The following is a 15252-nucleotide window of genomic DNA, read 5'->3' as shown; positions in this document are numbered from 1 at the left end:
ACCATGAATGTGTCCTGCAATATGTGTGAGTTTCCTGGAACTATCTATCAGAAGTGGAATTGCTAGACTATTGCATTTGCACATTTTTCAACTTTCCTAGATACTGCCAAACTGGTCCCAAAGTGGTTATACCCTCACTAGCATTGCATGCAAGTACCATTTCTTCCTACCATCTCACCAAGATCTGATATGTCACTTAAAATTTCTTGCTAGTCTGATGGATGATTTTAAAAGGCATCTCATTGTTCTGATTTGCATTTCCAGAATTCTCGTAAGGCAAAGAATTATGTTTATTGGCCCTTTGGATTTCTTCTTTCTTGATTTGTTTATTTTCTGTCCCTCCCCCCCTTTCCTCCCCTATTTGGGCATTAGTCCTTAATAAATCTGAGCCATTTTAAAGCAGAGACATTGAGGCTATTTCACACACTCCCTTCACCTCAAAGATAAGGGCTGAAGTACAGAGAGGTCAAAGGCCTGTTCAGGACCATATGGTGAAACAGGTCAGCACAGGAGCCTGACTTAGGATGGAGATCTCTAGGGGTGCCTGGGTCGCTCAGTGGGTTAAAGTTTCTGCCTTCAGCTCAGGTCATGATCCCAGGGTCCTGGAATTAAGCCCTGCATCCCCGCATCTCGCATCTCCGCATCTCCCCTGCATCAGGCTCTCTGCTCGGCGGGGAGCCTGCTTCCCTTCCTCTCTCTCCGACTGCCTCTCTGCCTACTTGTGATCTCTGTCTGTCAAATAAATAAATAAAATCTTAAAAAAAAAAAAAAAAAAAAAAGGATGGAGATCTCTAGACCAATATTCTCCAAACCAATATTCTTTCCACTACTCTGCACTCTTAGCAGATGGAAAACAGTCAGTAGCCAAACTCATGGCCTAGAATCTGATAAAAGGGTCTAAAGCTTAAAGTCAGAGGTTGCATTATGATTTATCTGAATTGCTGAGGCAACACTCCAACTGCAGGGTGCAGCAAGAGAGAAGAGGCAATTTGGCTCCCTGTGCTCTGGGTGAGACAGCCACATTCCCTCAAAGAGCCAAGAGGTCCCCCTCTGTCTAGCTGCCAGCTATGGAAGACAGCACACCCCAAGAAGAGGCCTTGCCTCACACCACTGGGAGTCCCAGGTGACAAATGTGGCCAAGTGGCTCCATACCCTTTCTTGAACCCATTTTCTTTCATGAGAGCACCAGGTCTAATCCCGTGATACCGCCCATCCTGGTTTAACTCAGTCACCACAGAAAATCCTGTCTTTTCCATGTTATGTTGACCCAATCTCCATGTTTCCTCATTCCATTTATACACTGGACCCTCTTCCTTTTAGCTCCTCAAGGACTTAAGCCTATACGCACCAGCCCTCATCCCCACATCACCCATTATTTCCTGTCTTTTGGAGCATTTCTCTCAGCATACAAATCCATTCTAGTATCTTCCATTGTACCAACTACCTGATATTTTCCTACTTATTTGTTACAGTCTTGCTCTCTGTACTAGAATAGAAGCAGGGATTTTGTTCAACCATGTATGCCCAAACCAGTAAATGCTTTGATTCCACCTGTACTGAACCAGATTATTAACACCATGCTAACCAAATCAATGTTTATTAGATATGATGATTTCTTAGAGAACACATACCATTTACCACTTACTCTCATAACTGTCTCCCAGCAAATAATTATACTTTATATTAACTGCCCAGAAGGCAATTTGATGATTTTACCAATGATTTTACTATTATTTTACCAAAGGTACAATCAATGTCACACGTTATTATAGCGTGAGGAATTTCAACATTTGGTTCTACTTTTTTTGAAAAGGGCAGGGTATAAAATTAGAAAGGACTATAAGAGTTTAACCCAGAGCTAGATAAAACCATTTCAACAGACTTCATTATTAATTGTGAACTCTGAAGTCAAACTGCCTGGGTTCAAACCCCTGCTCTGACAGTCTCACCAGTGACAAATTACTAACCATCTGTTTTCCAGTCTAAAAAATACAGTTGCTCGGAAGACTAAGGAAGTTAATATAAGTAGGGAAGAAGTTAATATAAGTAGGGACTTTAGAATAGTGCTTGGCACATTATAAGTACATGCCAACTATCATTATATGAAAGACAATCAATGCTGCCAGGAGATAAAATCCCACCTGACTGAAACAAATAACATTCACTGACTGAAGTGAGATCTTCTCTGAACCACTGAGAAAATACTTGAGAGTGGGGTATACCTATTTTCACTATTTTGCAAGTAAAATAAATAAGTCTGTGGACAAAAGGGTGGTTTTCCATGAAATAAAGAGAACTTACCATCCATGCTGTCAAGAGAACAGTTGTGATTGAGAGCTTCAAAGGAGAATCAGGTGCCCACGAGATGGCAGTAATGTCAAATCTTGGCTAGGCTATGAAATCAACATAGGAAAAGTCACCCTTGATTGTCCCCTCTCTCACATCTCATAGGCAACAAATCTAGGATCTCACAAATCCTACAGGCTTGAAGCTCAGAATTCATCCAGAATCTGATCACTTCTCATCTCCACCTACCAACACCATCTCCCTTTATCTTGACTTCAAACTATGGTTTTAGAAACTCAGTTGATGTATCTTTGTAGGGTACTAGATTACATGGATGGGACGGATTTGTGAGCAAGTATTATTGAGAGTGGTCTAAATATTAGGGCTACAATCCCATTTTATTTACTATGACACATGTGACGGCTACCTTATCCATAGCAGTCTAGTGGGTGGTTCTACTCAATTGCAGCCTTAGTCACATCAGGATTTCAATTCAATACTATTCAGCAAAACTCAGTGTTGGCAGAGCTAAGAAGGGTAAAATCATACGTTCTGTGCATTGCCCTTCTTTCATTTAATTGACTTTTTTTAAAAAAGATTTTATTTATTTGAGAGAGAGAGAGCATGCACAAGGGGAGTGGGGGGCAGGAAAGGGAGAAGCAGCAGCAGCCTCCCCGCTGAGCAGGCTCCAAGCAGGCTCCATCCCAGGACTCTGAGATCAATGACCTGACACAAAGGCAGACACTTAAATGACTGAGCGACCCAGGCACCCCCATTAAATTAATTTTAATAACTGCAAGAAAAAAGCACAAATTTTCCAAGCTATTATTTAACTGATGAGCTTTACAGCTAACCTTGGTATGTCTAATATCAAGTATTAATTATGATGCTTTCTTTTTATTCCACAAATATTTCTATGGAAGTACCGTGTGCACCACACTGTGTTGAGAGTCTCCTGGGAAACCTGCTGGACTATAAGCTTCCTGAGGGTTAGCCAACTGTTGTATTCATCTCTATAACCAACGCCTTTTCCCCCTCAAAGCTGTGTACTCTACCTCACCCTCACATTCAGGACCACCCAACAACTGCCATCAGGTCTGTCTCCAAAATACTGCTCTGTCTTTTGCCTGAACCTACTGCATGGGCTTCTGGTATTGGTCTCTTTGTTATCTCTTCTCCAAACAGCAGCCACCATAATCTTTTCTTTTCTTAGTAATTTTCTAGGAACGTACATTGGATCGTGGTATTCCCTCAATAAAAAGTCTTTAAAGGGGGGGCCTGGGTGGTTCAGTCCCTCAAGCGTCTGGCTTGGCTCAGGTCATGATCTCTGGGTCCTGGGATCCAGCTCCATGGGGGGCTCCCCACTCAGTTGGAGAATCTGCTTTTCCTTCTCCTGCAGGAGCTCTCTCTCTCAAATTAAAACAAAACAAACCCCCGCAAAGACCTCTTTAGTGATTTTTCATTGGTTGAACCAAATTTAAAAGTCTATGAGGAAATGGACACTCTGTCCCTTGCCTATTTCTCCTCAGACTAGACTGCCTTCATCTTCCCGAACACACTGAGTGCTCTCAGGCCTCCGGCTCTTTAGAAAGCGCCCCCCTAGCTCCTCCTCATCCCTTCGGTTCCCCCGTAGGCATCGATTTTTCTGAGCCTTCCACACCACCCTACCTGAGCGGCCCCGTTGGCACCCTCTCACACCTCATCCTTTTCGCGACTTTACTACACTTTCCACTGCGGGGTGCTTGTTTGTTATGTTACTCTCTTGAGATTCTAAGCTTCGTGCGGGCATAAATAATTCATAAATAATTTATGTCTGGAGGCCGGCAGAGGCACACATTCAAGGACTATTAGCAAATCATGAATTTAAAAAAAAAAATGAATGTTAAGTCCACAAGGCACGCATTTGGCAGGCATTTTAAAAGCCTTCTTCAGGAAAAAACCAAATCCGGCCCTTTAAGTAGAGACGACGGCCCGACGCCTGGCATCCCGGGTGCTTCTGAGAGGGGCCCCTACCTTTCGGTCGCTCCTCAGCCGGCGCCCACCCGGCCGCTCGGACACCGCGCTCGCCCAATTTGGTCTCGCCCGCCTGACCTCCCCGGGCTCCGCGCTGCTCGCCCTCGGAGCTCTTCAACCTTCCCACAGACCCGCGTGGCGGCCGCCCTCCCCAGCTGCCCGAGGGCCACCCCCACATCCAGACTCCGACTTCTCTCACCCTCTTCCGAACCGGTTCGCGTCCTACAGCTGGACCCGCCAAAATTCCAACATGGCTCCACCCCCCCCTCTGACGCCAGACGCACGCCGGCTTCAGGCCGCGCTGATTGGCTAACGTCAACGTTCTTGGCGAGGACAACCGGGATGAGTTAGCGAAATGCCGGCCTTGCGTTGGGCAATCTGATTGGTCCACGTGACGGCGCTCCCTCTTTGTTGGGGGTAAAGAACTTCCGGTCGGTGAAGGCTTGCGTTCCTTTAGATAAAATCACGTGTTCTGGCGACCCCTAGCGTCGGGAAGTCGTCCTGTAGGGTATTTTTCCTGGCGGTGGAAACTGAAATCCTGACACTCTGTGGGACTGTCATCCAATCCTTCTGAGCTTCATTTTCTTTTTGTGAGGTGGAGGGTAACGCCTGAGGCCAAGCCTGCACATACACACGTAAACAGGGAGCACATTCCAGACGTTTCTCCTGGCCCCACAAATGTTCTGTGTTGGACTGATCCTAGAGAGGTCTGAATAAGCTGGATGATTATTTCACAACCTCTTGTGTTCAACTGAGATGACTAGACTCAAACAAATATCTGGTTCACTTTTAATTCTGTCTAACTTTGGGGAACTAACTTACTCCCTTGGGATTCTGCTTCACCATCTGTAATGTGAGATCTTAAGTCGATGACATTGTTTGATGCTATAGAAATCACTCTTCACAGAGGAATTTGTGGTCCACAGGTTTGGAGAATTTAAACTGGCATTAGACTAACTTGTTAGAGGGCCCTATTTTTCACGGGATATTTTTTAGTAAAATTCAGACTTTTTTTTAGGTATTTACATTCTAAAAATGGTGTTTGTACATAATTTTGAGAACTGCCATGTCTACCTGTAGGATTATATTTAGCTTCTACATAATTTGAAGGAATTCAAAGCAGAAGAGTTTTTGATGGAGCAAATGACAGCTTTTTAATTAACTTTTTTCTACATAATTTGAAGGAATTCAAAGCAGAAGAGTTTTTGATGGAGCAAATGACAGCTTTTTAATTAACTTTTTTTTTTTTTAAAGAAAAGAGTTTATTTATTTGAAAGAGAGAGAGAATGAGAGGGGAGAAGGTCAGAGGGAGAAGCAGACTCCCTGTGGAGCTGGGAGCTGGATGTGGGACTCGATCCCAGGAATTCCGGGATCATGACCTGAGTCAAAGGCAGTTACTTAACGAACTCAGCCACCCAGGCTCCCACATAACTTTTTTAATTAAAATTTTAGTAATTAACGTACAGTGCAATACTGGTTTCTGGAATAAAATCAGTGATTCATCACTTACAACACCCAGTGCTCATTGTAACAAGTGTCCTCAATACCCATCACCCATCTCGCCCATCCCCCAACAACTCCCTCCATCAACCCTCATTTGTTCTCTGTCCTTAAGAGTCTCTTAGGTTTGTTTCCCTCTCTTTTTTTCTTTTCCCCCTTTAGCATATGTTCATCTGTTTTCTTTATTAAATTCCACATATCAATGAGATCATGTAGTATTTGTCTTTCTCTGACTTTCAAATAACAATTTTAAGTCTTTTTTTAATCCTCCTCTCACAGGCTCTATCAGGCCCTGCACCACCTCACTAATTATTTCATTTAAGATTGTATCTCTATCCATTGTGTTTGCTTTCATTTTCAGAAAAACTAAAATCAGCTTTAGGATGATGAAAATAAACAATCTGGATACCATCTACACTGATTTTTTGTTTCTGTGTCCTAATGGAATATTAATGCTCCTTATTACCTGAGCTTATTATATTGACTCAGGAATGGGAATAATACCATTTTTTAGAAATGCTAGCGTTGAAAAATTCATAGTAATGGAGGAACTATTGTAATCAAATTAAAGAAAATTAAATGCATCACTACATCTAATTATAAAAGTTCATCATAGACTTATTGGCCATGATGCAGACATTCCTGGACCAATCTGATTTGCTTTCCAATGCTCTTTCTTCAACCCGACTTTCCAGGTCCATTTTGCCCCCAAATCCATGCAAGAAGTAGAAAACAGTACTGATCTAAGCTCTCAAACTTTCCTCCAGTGAGGGATTGAGGCATTATTGTTGGAGTGAGTACAGTGGTGATTTTTAGGAAGAATTAGGAGAGTAGATTCAGATGCACTGATGAAAGGGAGGTGGGAAACACAAAAAGTTTAGGGTGTTTTTTAATGCAATGCACTGAAGTAAGGAATACAAGAAACAGAATAGGTTTAGGGCAGAAGACAGACTTGGTTTCACCTTTCAGAATGAGGTATGAAAGACATGGATTTAGAGAAGCTTTATCTCTAGATCTGGGATTCAGAAGAGAGGTCTGCAATGCAATGGTGCTGATCTTTTTGGCACGGAGTGATCACAGACCCTTTGAGAACAGAACAAAAATATTTTTCCCCCCCAAGAAAAATGTAGCCTCACACAGTCAAGATTTTGTCTACTTTCTGAGGGGATTCACGTATTTTCTCAAAGACACTCTTCCAATTAAGAACTTCTCATGTAGAAGGCCAGAGACGTGGGAGCCAGCGACAGAAGCTGAAGAGGAGCTGATGGAGTGGTTAGGAAAGCAGTCCCATGCTTAACCCTAGGCCTGGGCCTGACCTTCACCTGACCTTATGCTGATCCTCTTCTAATTGTGTCCCTCCCCACAGTGTGAGGTGTCCCAGGGCTAAGGGATGCACTCATCCAAATCCTGGGCAGCCCCTTGTAGCCAAGCTCTCACCCTGGGATCCTGGGACGTTTTCTTACCCCACAGTTCTGAATCTGCTTTGAGGCCCAGTAAGGCCCCTTCCCCTGGTTGTCCTTCGAGGGCGGATCCCTCTGTCCAAGGGGTCCCTAGTTGATGGTGGTGGGCTGCGGGCAGAGTGGGACTTAAAGGAAGCTTGATTAGCAGGCACCGTGTCCCCACACTTGGAGAAAGTCTGCCAAGTGCTACACAGAACTGAGTCCAGGAGGAAGGAGAATGAAGGTTGGCAGGGCTGGGGCCATGTTTCTGTGTGAAACTCCAAGGAGTGTCTAAGCTTGGCCCCTAAATTTTAAAACTCTGTACCTTGGGTCTTTGTTTGTATTCTGGCTCCAGAGTTTTCCAGTGTAAGGAGTGGGCCTGCGGAAAAGAGATGGCCCAGGATGCCAAAGGAGAGTGGTAAGAAGGGAATGGCAAATGTCAGTGGGACAGCAGGACTTCTCCAAGTCTGGCTTGCCGGAGCAGCAACTGAAGCAGCCCCTGGGAGTTTGTGAGAAACCAAATGGTCATGCCTGAAGCCAGACTTTCTAAATCAGAAACCAAGGGTGGAACCCAGCATTCCATGTTCAGTCTTATGATTACTGCATCTTTCTATAGCAGTGGTTCTAAAACTTTAGAGGATACCAGAGTCATGAAAGGTCCTTTAAAACACATCACAAAACCAGAAAGGGAGAAGTTAGTAGGCTCGAGCCTTCTTCCTCCAAATGCCACTGGGCCCTATGGCTCAGTACCTCCCTTATCACCCCTGCTGGAAGTGCTCATTCTCCAGGTCCTTGTCCAGCCCTCCCTCATCTTACAGATTATCTCTTGCATCTCCTGACCCCACCCCCTCCTCTACATCCTCACTTCTGTGACACTCCTTGACCTCTGAGCACCCCTCTCTTTTTTACTTCTAATTGATCTATATCCCATCTCATTCACTCCAATCCATTTCTCTTACTGCTCTTGATAATGACAAATTCTTGGCCTGCATTTTCCCTGAACAAAATTTGTCAAGTCCTTCAGTTCCTGTACTCACAAAGTTCTTGCCACTCAGGAACTTGAATTACAGACTTGAGTCCTGACTACTTTTCCTTGAATCTCAGCTCTTCTCTTTCCACCTGGAACCAGCCTTTCTTCCAACCACACTGAGCTGGGACTTTAATCTTCCTAAATATTCTGGGCTCTGGCATGCCTCAGAGCCTTTGCACATGCAAACCCCTCTGCTTGGAGAGCCTGAACCCCTGGGTCACCTCCTACTCATCCACCCAAGCTCAGTGTAGGCATCACCTCCTTGGTGAAGACCCTCTGACCCTTTTGACCAAGGATGGTGCTTAGCACAACTTGAGACCAGGAGGGCACATAGAACTTTCACACTGCATTATGGGCGTCTTCTGCTTCTTCTCACCGTGGTGTCCACATCTGGAGACAAGGGAACTGTTCTTGTTCATCTTGCTATCTCTTTGCTGTCTTCCCTCCTGCTGCTGGTGGCTGGCACACAATAAATGTTCCAGAAAGAAAACAAATAGAGTATTTCCTCCTTAACAAGTTCTTTAGCATCTGAAGGGTCAGTTTCTTTCTCTGGAAAGTGCTGAGATCAGGGTGTGGATTCGAGGCTATTTTAGGAGGGCTCAAATGAGAATTTCCAGGACATTTTCACACACCGGATATCAGCCATAATCACTTCCTGCCTCAGGGTCACACGGGGTTGGACAGAGATGTGGTCCATATTCTAAGAACTTACAGTCCAATGTGGGAGATGGGACATATACATAAAAGATAAATAACATAAGGTGACAACCAATGAGCTCCAAAATTGCTGAAGAGGAGGGAACAGACAGATGAGGTAGAAACATTAAAATGCAGTGCAAAAGATGAACACCAGTCAAGAATTATATTCTGTAAGCAGTGAAAGGATTTGAGCAGGTAGGAGAGGAAGATCGATGTAAAGAGAACAGAGTAGCTAAGTGCTTAGACTTGAATTAATTAAGACTGTGTGGTTGTTAACTGCCAGCCACATACTAACTGTGCAACCTTGGGTCAGTTACTTAACCCGTCTCTCAATTGACTAACCTGCAAAACAGGGCTAGTGATAGTTACTTCATAGGGCATTTTGAGGATTGATGAGAAAAACTTGAGAATATCACATAGTGCTTTTCAATCAACCTAGTGCCTACTTTAAACAATGGGGTATGTTCCTCCATCTAGTTACCTCAAATGATGTTTTCCATAAGGAAAGCCAATGAAACCACCAGCCTTGCTGGTTTTACTTAATTCATAAGACTGTTCAACATATTTCTTCCTTGGTTTTGCTGGGTTTATAACCCAGCTAATAATATAATAATAATAATAATTATTATTATTATATATGTAATATATATTGTGATACGTATGTAAAATTATATATATATTTATATATGTGATAGATATGTAAAATTATTATTATATATGTAAAATAAATTTTACCCATAATTATGGCTCTGTATATTTAAAAACTGCTATATAAACCCATCAACTTACGGAAAATTTCTGAATGAATACTTTTTGTATATTTCTCATCTTTGCAAGTATTTAGCTAGAAAAAAGTAACAAATTACGCAGTGATGACTAGCATTTTTTGCAACAAGAGTACATGTTATTTCAGTAATTTCTAAAACAATGAACTCAGTCAAAGGATTCAAAAGACTGTAAAATTATCTCTACTTTTTGTTTGCTTCTCAGAGAAAAGCAGGTTTCTTACCTTTCATTGCTCCCCTAAGACATCTGAATGTTCGTTCACAGACTTAGTTCCTGTTATACTTAAAAGCTGCAACTAGCTCTTGTATAAGTTTTCCTCCATTGAATTAATGATGGCATAATAAATTTATTTCATTAAAAGCAATTCCAAGTTAGCCTTTTCATTATGGATCAAATGGAAGTGTTAGCCAACCTTCACAAGAATCTTGATTTTATGACATACACAACATATTTTATGTTCATATTAAATAACCTTGTGCTTCAAAGTTATTTTTTTCATTTTTTTAGAAAATAATGGACTTTTTAAATTGTTTTTTAAAAAGATGTTATTTATTTATTTGAGACAGCCCAAAAGCAAAAGAGATCACAGAGGGAGAAGCTGACTCACCACTGAGTGGAGAGCCTGATGCAGGGCTCGATCCCGGAACCCCGGCATCATGACCTGAGCCAAAGGCAGACGCTTAACCGACTGAGCCACACAGGCACCCCAAACTTTATTTTCTGGAACAGTTTTAGGATTACTGAAAAATTGAGTGCAAAGAATAAAGTTCCCATAAAGCCCCTTCCACACACAATTTCTCCTATCACTAACATATTGCACTAGCTGGGACATTTGTTATAAAGGATGAGCCTTATTGATACATAATATCGATACATAATTTTTTTGATACGTTATTTTTAACTGAAGTCCACAGTTTACATTAGGATTCACTCTTCTGTTTCACATTCAGTGGATTTTGACAAATGTAGCCACCACCACAGTATCATGCAGAATAGTTTCACTGCCCTAAAAATCCTCTGTGCTCTCACCAACTCATCCCTCCCTCCACCTAACCCGGGGCAATCCATGATCTTGTCTCCATAGTACTGACTTTCCCAGAGTGTCATACAGTTCAAGTCATATAGCATGTAGGCTTTTCAGACTGGTTTCTTTCACTTAAGAGATATGCATTTAAAGTTCCTCCATGTCTTTTTGCAGTTTGATAGCTTATGTCTTTTTAGCATTGAGTAATATTCCATTGTATGGATGTACCACAGTTTATTTATGCATTTGCCTATTGATGGACATCTTGGTTGTGTCCAAGTTTGGGCAATTATGAATAAAGCTATTGTAAACATTCATGTGCAGGTTTTATGGGGACATAGCTTCCAATTCATTTAAACAGATATAAAGAACTGCACACTTAATTTTGCAAGAAACCACTGAATTGTCTTCCAAACTACCATTCTGTATTTCCACCAGCAGTGAATGAAAAGTTTCTGCTATTTCACATCTTCCTCAGCACCGACTGGTGCTGTGTTTTGGATTTTAGCCATTTTAATAAGTGTATGGTGGTATCTCATTGTTTAAATCTGCAATTCCCTAATAACATGTTGTTGAACATCTTTTTTTTTTTTTTTTTTTTTTTTTATTTATTTGACAGAGAGAGATCACAAGCAGGCAGAGAGAGAGAGGGAAGCAGGCTCCCTGCTGAGCAGAGAGCCCGATGCGGGCCTCGATCCCAGGACCCTGAGATCATACCTGAGCCGAAGGCAGCGGCTTAACCCACTGAGCCACCCAGGCGCCCTGTTGAACATCTTTTAAAATGTGTTTACCAAGTGCACATCTTTGATGACATAGCTATTATCTTTTGCCCATTTTTAAACTGAGTTGCTTTCTTGTTGCTGAGTTTTAAGAATTCTTTGTGTATAGAAAAAAAAAGAATTCTTTTAATTTTTTTCTTTCTTTTTATATTTTGATACCAGTCGTTCATCAGATAATGTTTTATAAAGACTTACTTCTAGTCTGTGGCTTGAGTTTTATTTTTGTGAAAGGTATGAGGTCTGTGTCTAGATTTATTTTTTGCATGTGGAGGTCCACTGTTTGTTCCAGCATCACGTATTAAAAAATACTATCCTTTCTCCATTGAATTGCCTTTTCTCCTTTATCAAAGACCAGTTGACTACCTGGGTCTATTTCTGGGCTCTCTGTTCTGCTCCATTGATATATTTATCTATTCTTTCACCAATATCAAAATCCTGATTCCTGCAGTTTGAGAGTAAGTCTTGAAGGCAGGTAGTGTCTGTCCTCCAACTTTGTCCTTCTTTTTCAATATTATGCTGGCTATTCTGGGTCTTTTGCCTCTCCATATTAACTGTTAGAATGACTTTGTCAATAACTACAAAATAACTTCTTGGGATTATATTAACTCTGTAGATCAAGTTGGGAGAAACCAAAATCTTGATAATACTGAGTATCCCTATACAGGAACATGAAACATTGGTCCATGTATTTAGTTGACTTCTTTCATCAGATCTTATAAAACCTATTTTATTAGATTTACACATAAGTATTTAGTATTTTGGTACTAATAAGTTATTGTTATTGGGTTTTTAAAGTTCTAACCATTCATTGCTGGTATACTGACATTGGCAATTTTTGTCTTCTATTTTCTTAACCTAACTAGAGGTTTATCAATTTTGTTCATCATTTCAAAGGGCCAGCTTTCAGTTTCATTGATTTTCTTTATTGGCTTCCTGGTTTGATTTCATTGATTTCTATTCTAATTTTTATTATTTACTTTCTTTTGCTTATTTTGTGTTTAATTTTTCATTCTTTCTCTAGTTTCTTAAACTGGAAGTTTCGATTGCCAATTTTAGATCTTTCATTCAATGCTATACATTTCCTGCTAAGCTTGGCTTCCACTTCAGTCCACAAACTTTATATTTTCATTTCATTTAGTTAAAAACTTATTTAAATCTCTCTTGAGAATTCTTCGTTAGCCCATGTATTATTTATAAGTGTGTTAAACGTCCAAACTTTTTTTTAAAAGTTTCCCAGTAACTTTTTGTTTTTGATTTCTAGTTTAATTCCACTGTGGTATGACAGCATATTGTGCATATGGCTTACCTTTTTCTAAATTTGGTAAGCTGTGTTTTATGGCTCAGAATATGGTCTATCACAGTAAATGTTTTCCATGAAGTTGAGAAAAATGCATCTTCTGCTATATTTGGAATATGAAGTATTCCATAAATGTTAATTAGATCTTGCTGATAGTGTTATTCAGGGAAACTATGGCCTTACTAATTTTTTTGACTATTGGGTCTGTTAATTACTGAGAGATTTTGAATTCTCTAACTGTACTACTAGGTTCATCTATATTTGCTTGCAATTCTATCATTTTTCCCTTAGGTATATTGATGCCTTGTCTTTAGGTACATATGCATTAAGGACTGTTATGTTTCTTGGAGAATTGACCCTTTCATTATTCTGTAATGTCCCTTTTTATCCCCAACAATTCTTTTTTTAATTTATTTTTTATTTATTTTCAGCATAACAGTATTCATTATTTTTGCACCACACCCAGTGCTCCATGCAAGCCGTGCCCTCTATAATACCCACCACCTGGTACCCCAACCTCCCACCCCCCGCCCCGTCAAAACCCTCAGATTGTTTTTCAGAGTCCATAGTCTCTCATGGTCCACCTCCCCCCACCAATTTCTCCCAACTCCCTTCTCCTCTCTAACTCCCCATGTCCTCCATGCTATTTGCTATGCTCCACAAATAAGTGAAATCATAAGATAATTGACTCTCTCTGCTTGACTTATTTCACTCAGCATAATCTCTTCCAGTCCCGTCCATGTTGCTACAAAAGTTGGGTATTCATCCTTTCTGATGGAGGCATAATACTCCATAGTGTATATGGACCACATCTTCCTTATCTATTCGTCCGTTGAAGGGCATCTTGGCTCTTTCCACAGTTTGGCGACCGTGGCCATTGCTGCTATAAACACTGGGGTACAGATGGCCCTTCTTTTCACGACATCTGTATCTTTGGATACCCAGGAGTGCAATTGCAGGGTCATAGGGGAGCTTTATTTTTAATTTCTTGAGGAATCTCCACACTCTTCTCCAAAGAGGCTGCACTAACTTGCATTCCCACCAACAGTGTAAGACGGTTCCCCTTTCTCCACATCCCCTCCAAAACATGTTGTTTCCTGTCTTGGTAATTTTGGCCATTCTAACTGGTGTAATGTGGTATCTCAATGTGGTTTTAATTTGAATCTCCCTGAGGGCTAGTGATGATGAACATTTTTTCATGTGTCTGATAGCCTCTTGTATGTCTTCATTGGAGAAGTGTCTGTTCATATCTTCTGCCCATTTTTTTTTTTTTTAAAGAGTTCATTTGTGTCATTTTATTTTTTTTTTTCTTTTTCAATGTTCTTTTTTTTTTTCCCAATTTATTTATTTTCAGAAACAGTCTGAGGGGTTTGAAGTGGCGGGGGGGGGGTGGGCGGTTGGGGTACCAGGTGGTGGGTATTATAGAGGGCACGGCTTGCATGGAGCACTGGGTGTGGTGAAAAAATAATGAATACTGTTTTTCTGCCCATTTTTTGATGTGTTTGTCTGTTTTGTGTGTGTTGAGTTTGAGGAGTTCATTATAGATCCTGGATATCAACCTTTTGTCTGTACTGTCATTTGGAAATATCTTCTCCCATTCCATGGGTTGCCTCTTTGTTTTCTTGACTGTTTCCTTTGCTGTGCAGAAGCTTTTGATTTTGATGAAGTCCCAAAAGTTTATTTTTGCTTTTGTTTCCTTTGCCTTTGGAGACATATCTTGAAAGAAGTTGCTGTGGCTGATATTGAAGAGATTACTGCCTATGTTCTCCTCTAGGATTCTGATGGATTCCTATCTCACGTTGAGGTCTTTTATCCATCCAGCATCCATTCCTGGTTAAAACGCTTCAAAGTATAGGGATAGAGGGAACATTCCTGAACTTCATAAAATCTATTTATGAAAGACCCACAGCAAATATCATCCTCAATGAGGAAAAGCTTGCAGCCTTCCCATTGAGATCAGGAACATGACAAGGATGTCCACTCTCACCACTCTTGTTCAACATAGTATTAGAAGTCCTAGCAACAGCAATCAGACAGCAAAGAGAAATAAAAGGTATCCAAATTGGCAATGAAGAAGTCAAACTCTCTCTCTTCGTAGATGACATGATTCTTTACATGGAAAACCCAAAAGACTCCACCCCCAAACTACTAGAACTCATACAGCAATTCAGCAATGTGACAGGATACAAAGTCAATGTACAGAAATCAGTGGCTTTCTTATACACTAACAATGAAAATACAGAAAGGGAAATTAGAGAATCGATTCCATTTACTATAGCACCAAGAACCATAAGATACCTGGGAATAAATCTAACCAAAGAGGTAAAGGATCTGTATTCAAGGAACTACAGAACACTCACGAAAGAAACTGAAGAAGACACAAAAAGATGGAAGACCAT

The 15252-nt window shown here is 40.9% G+C and overlaps 1 protein-coding gene across 5 annotated transcripts in view; it reads right to left on the bottom strand.

Annotated features, from left to right (window-relative positions):
* MCM10 (minichromosome maintenance 10 replication initiation factor) overlaps positions 1–4538 on the bottom strand; it is a 47729-nt gene extending 43191 nt beyond the window's left edge. For 4 of the 5 annotated variants that reach the window (XM_044226303.1, XM_044226302.1, XM_044226300.1 and 1 more), the window contains exons 1-2: positions 4300–4488; positions 2302–2393 (exon numbers count right to left, since the gene is read on the bottom strand). In XM_044226303.1, coding sequence (XP_044082238.1) covers positions 2302–2308 — 7 coding nt within the window. In that variant the 5' untranslated portion in view covers positions 2309–2393; positions 4300–4488. The other variant, XM_044226301.1, reaches the window with a different exon arrangement.
* Between the last annotated feature and the right edge of the window lie 10714 nt (positions 4539–15252).

Source organism: Neovison vison, chromosome 12 (genome assembly GCF_020171115.1).
Source record: "Neovison vison isolate M4711 chromosome 12, ASM_NN_V1, whole genome shotgun sequence".
Lineage (NCBI taxonomy): Eukaryota > Metazoa > Chordata > Mammalia > Carnivora > Mustelidae > Neogale > Neogale vison.
This window is presented reverse-complemented; position numbering and strand designations above follow the sequence as displayed.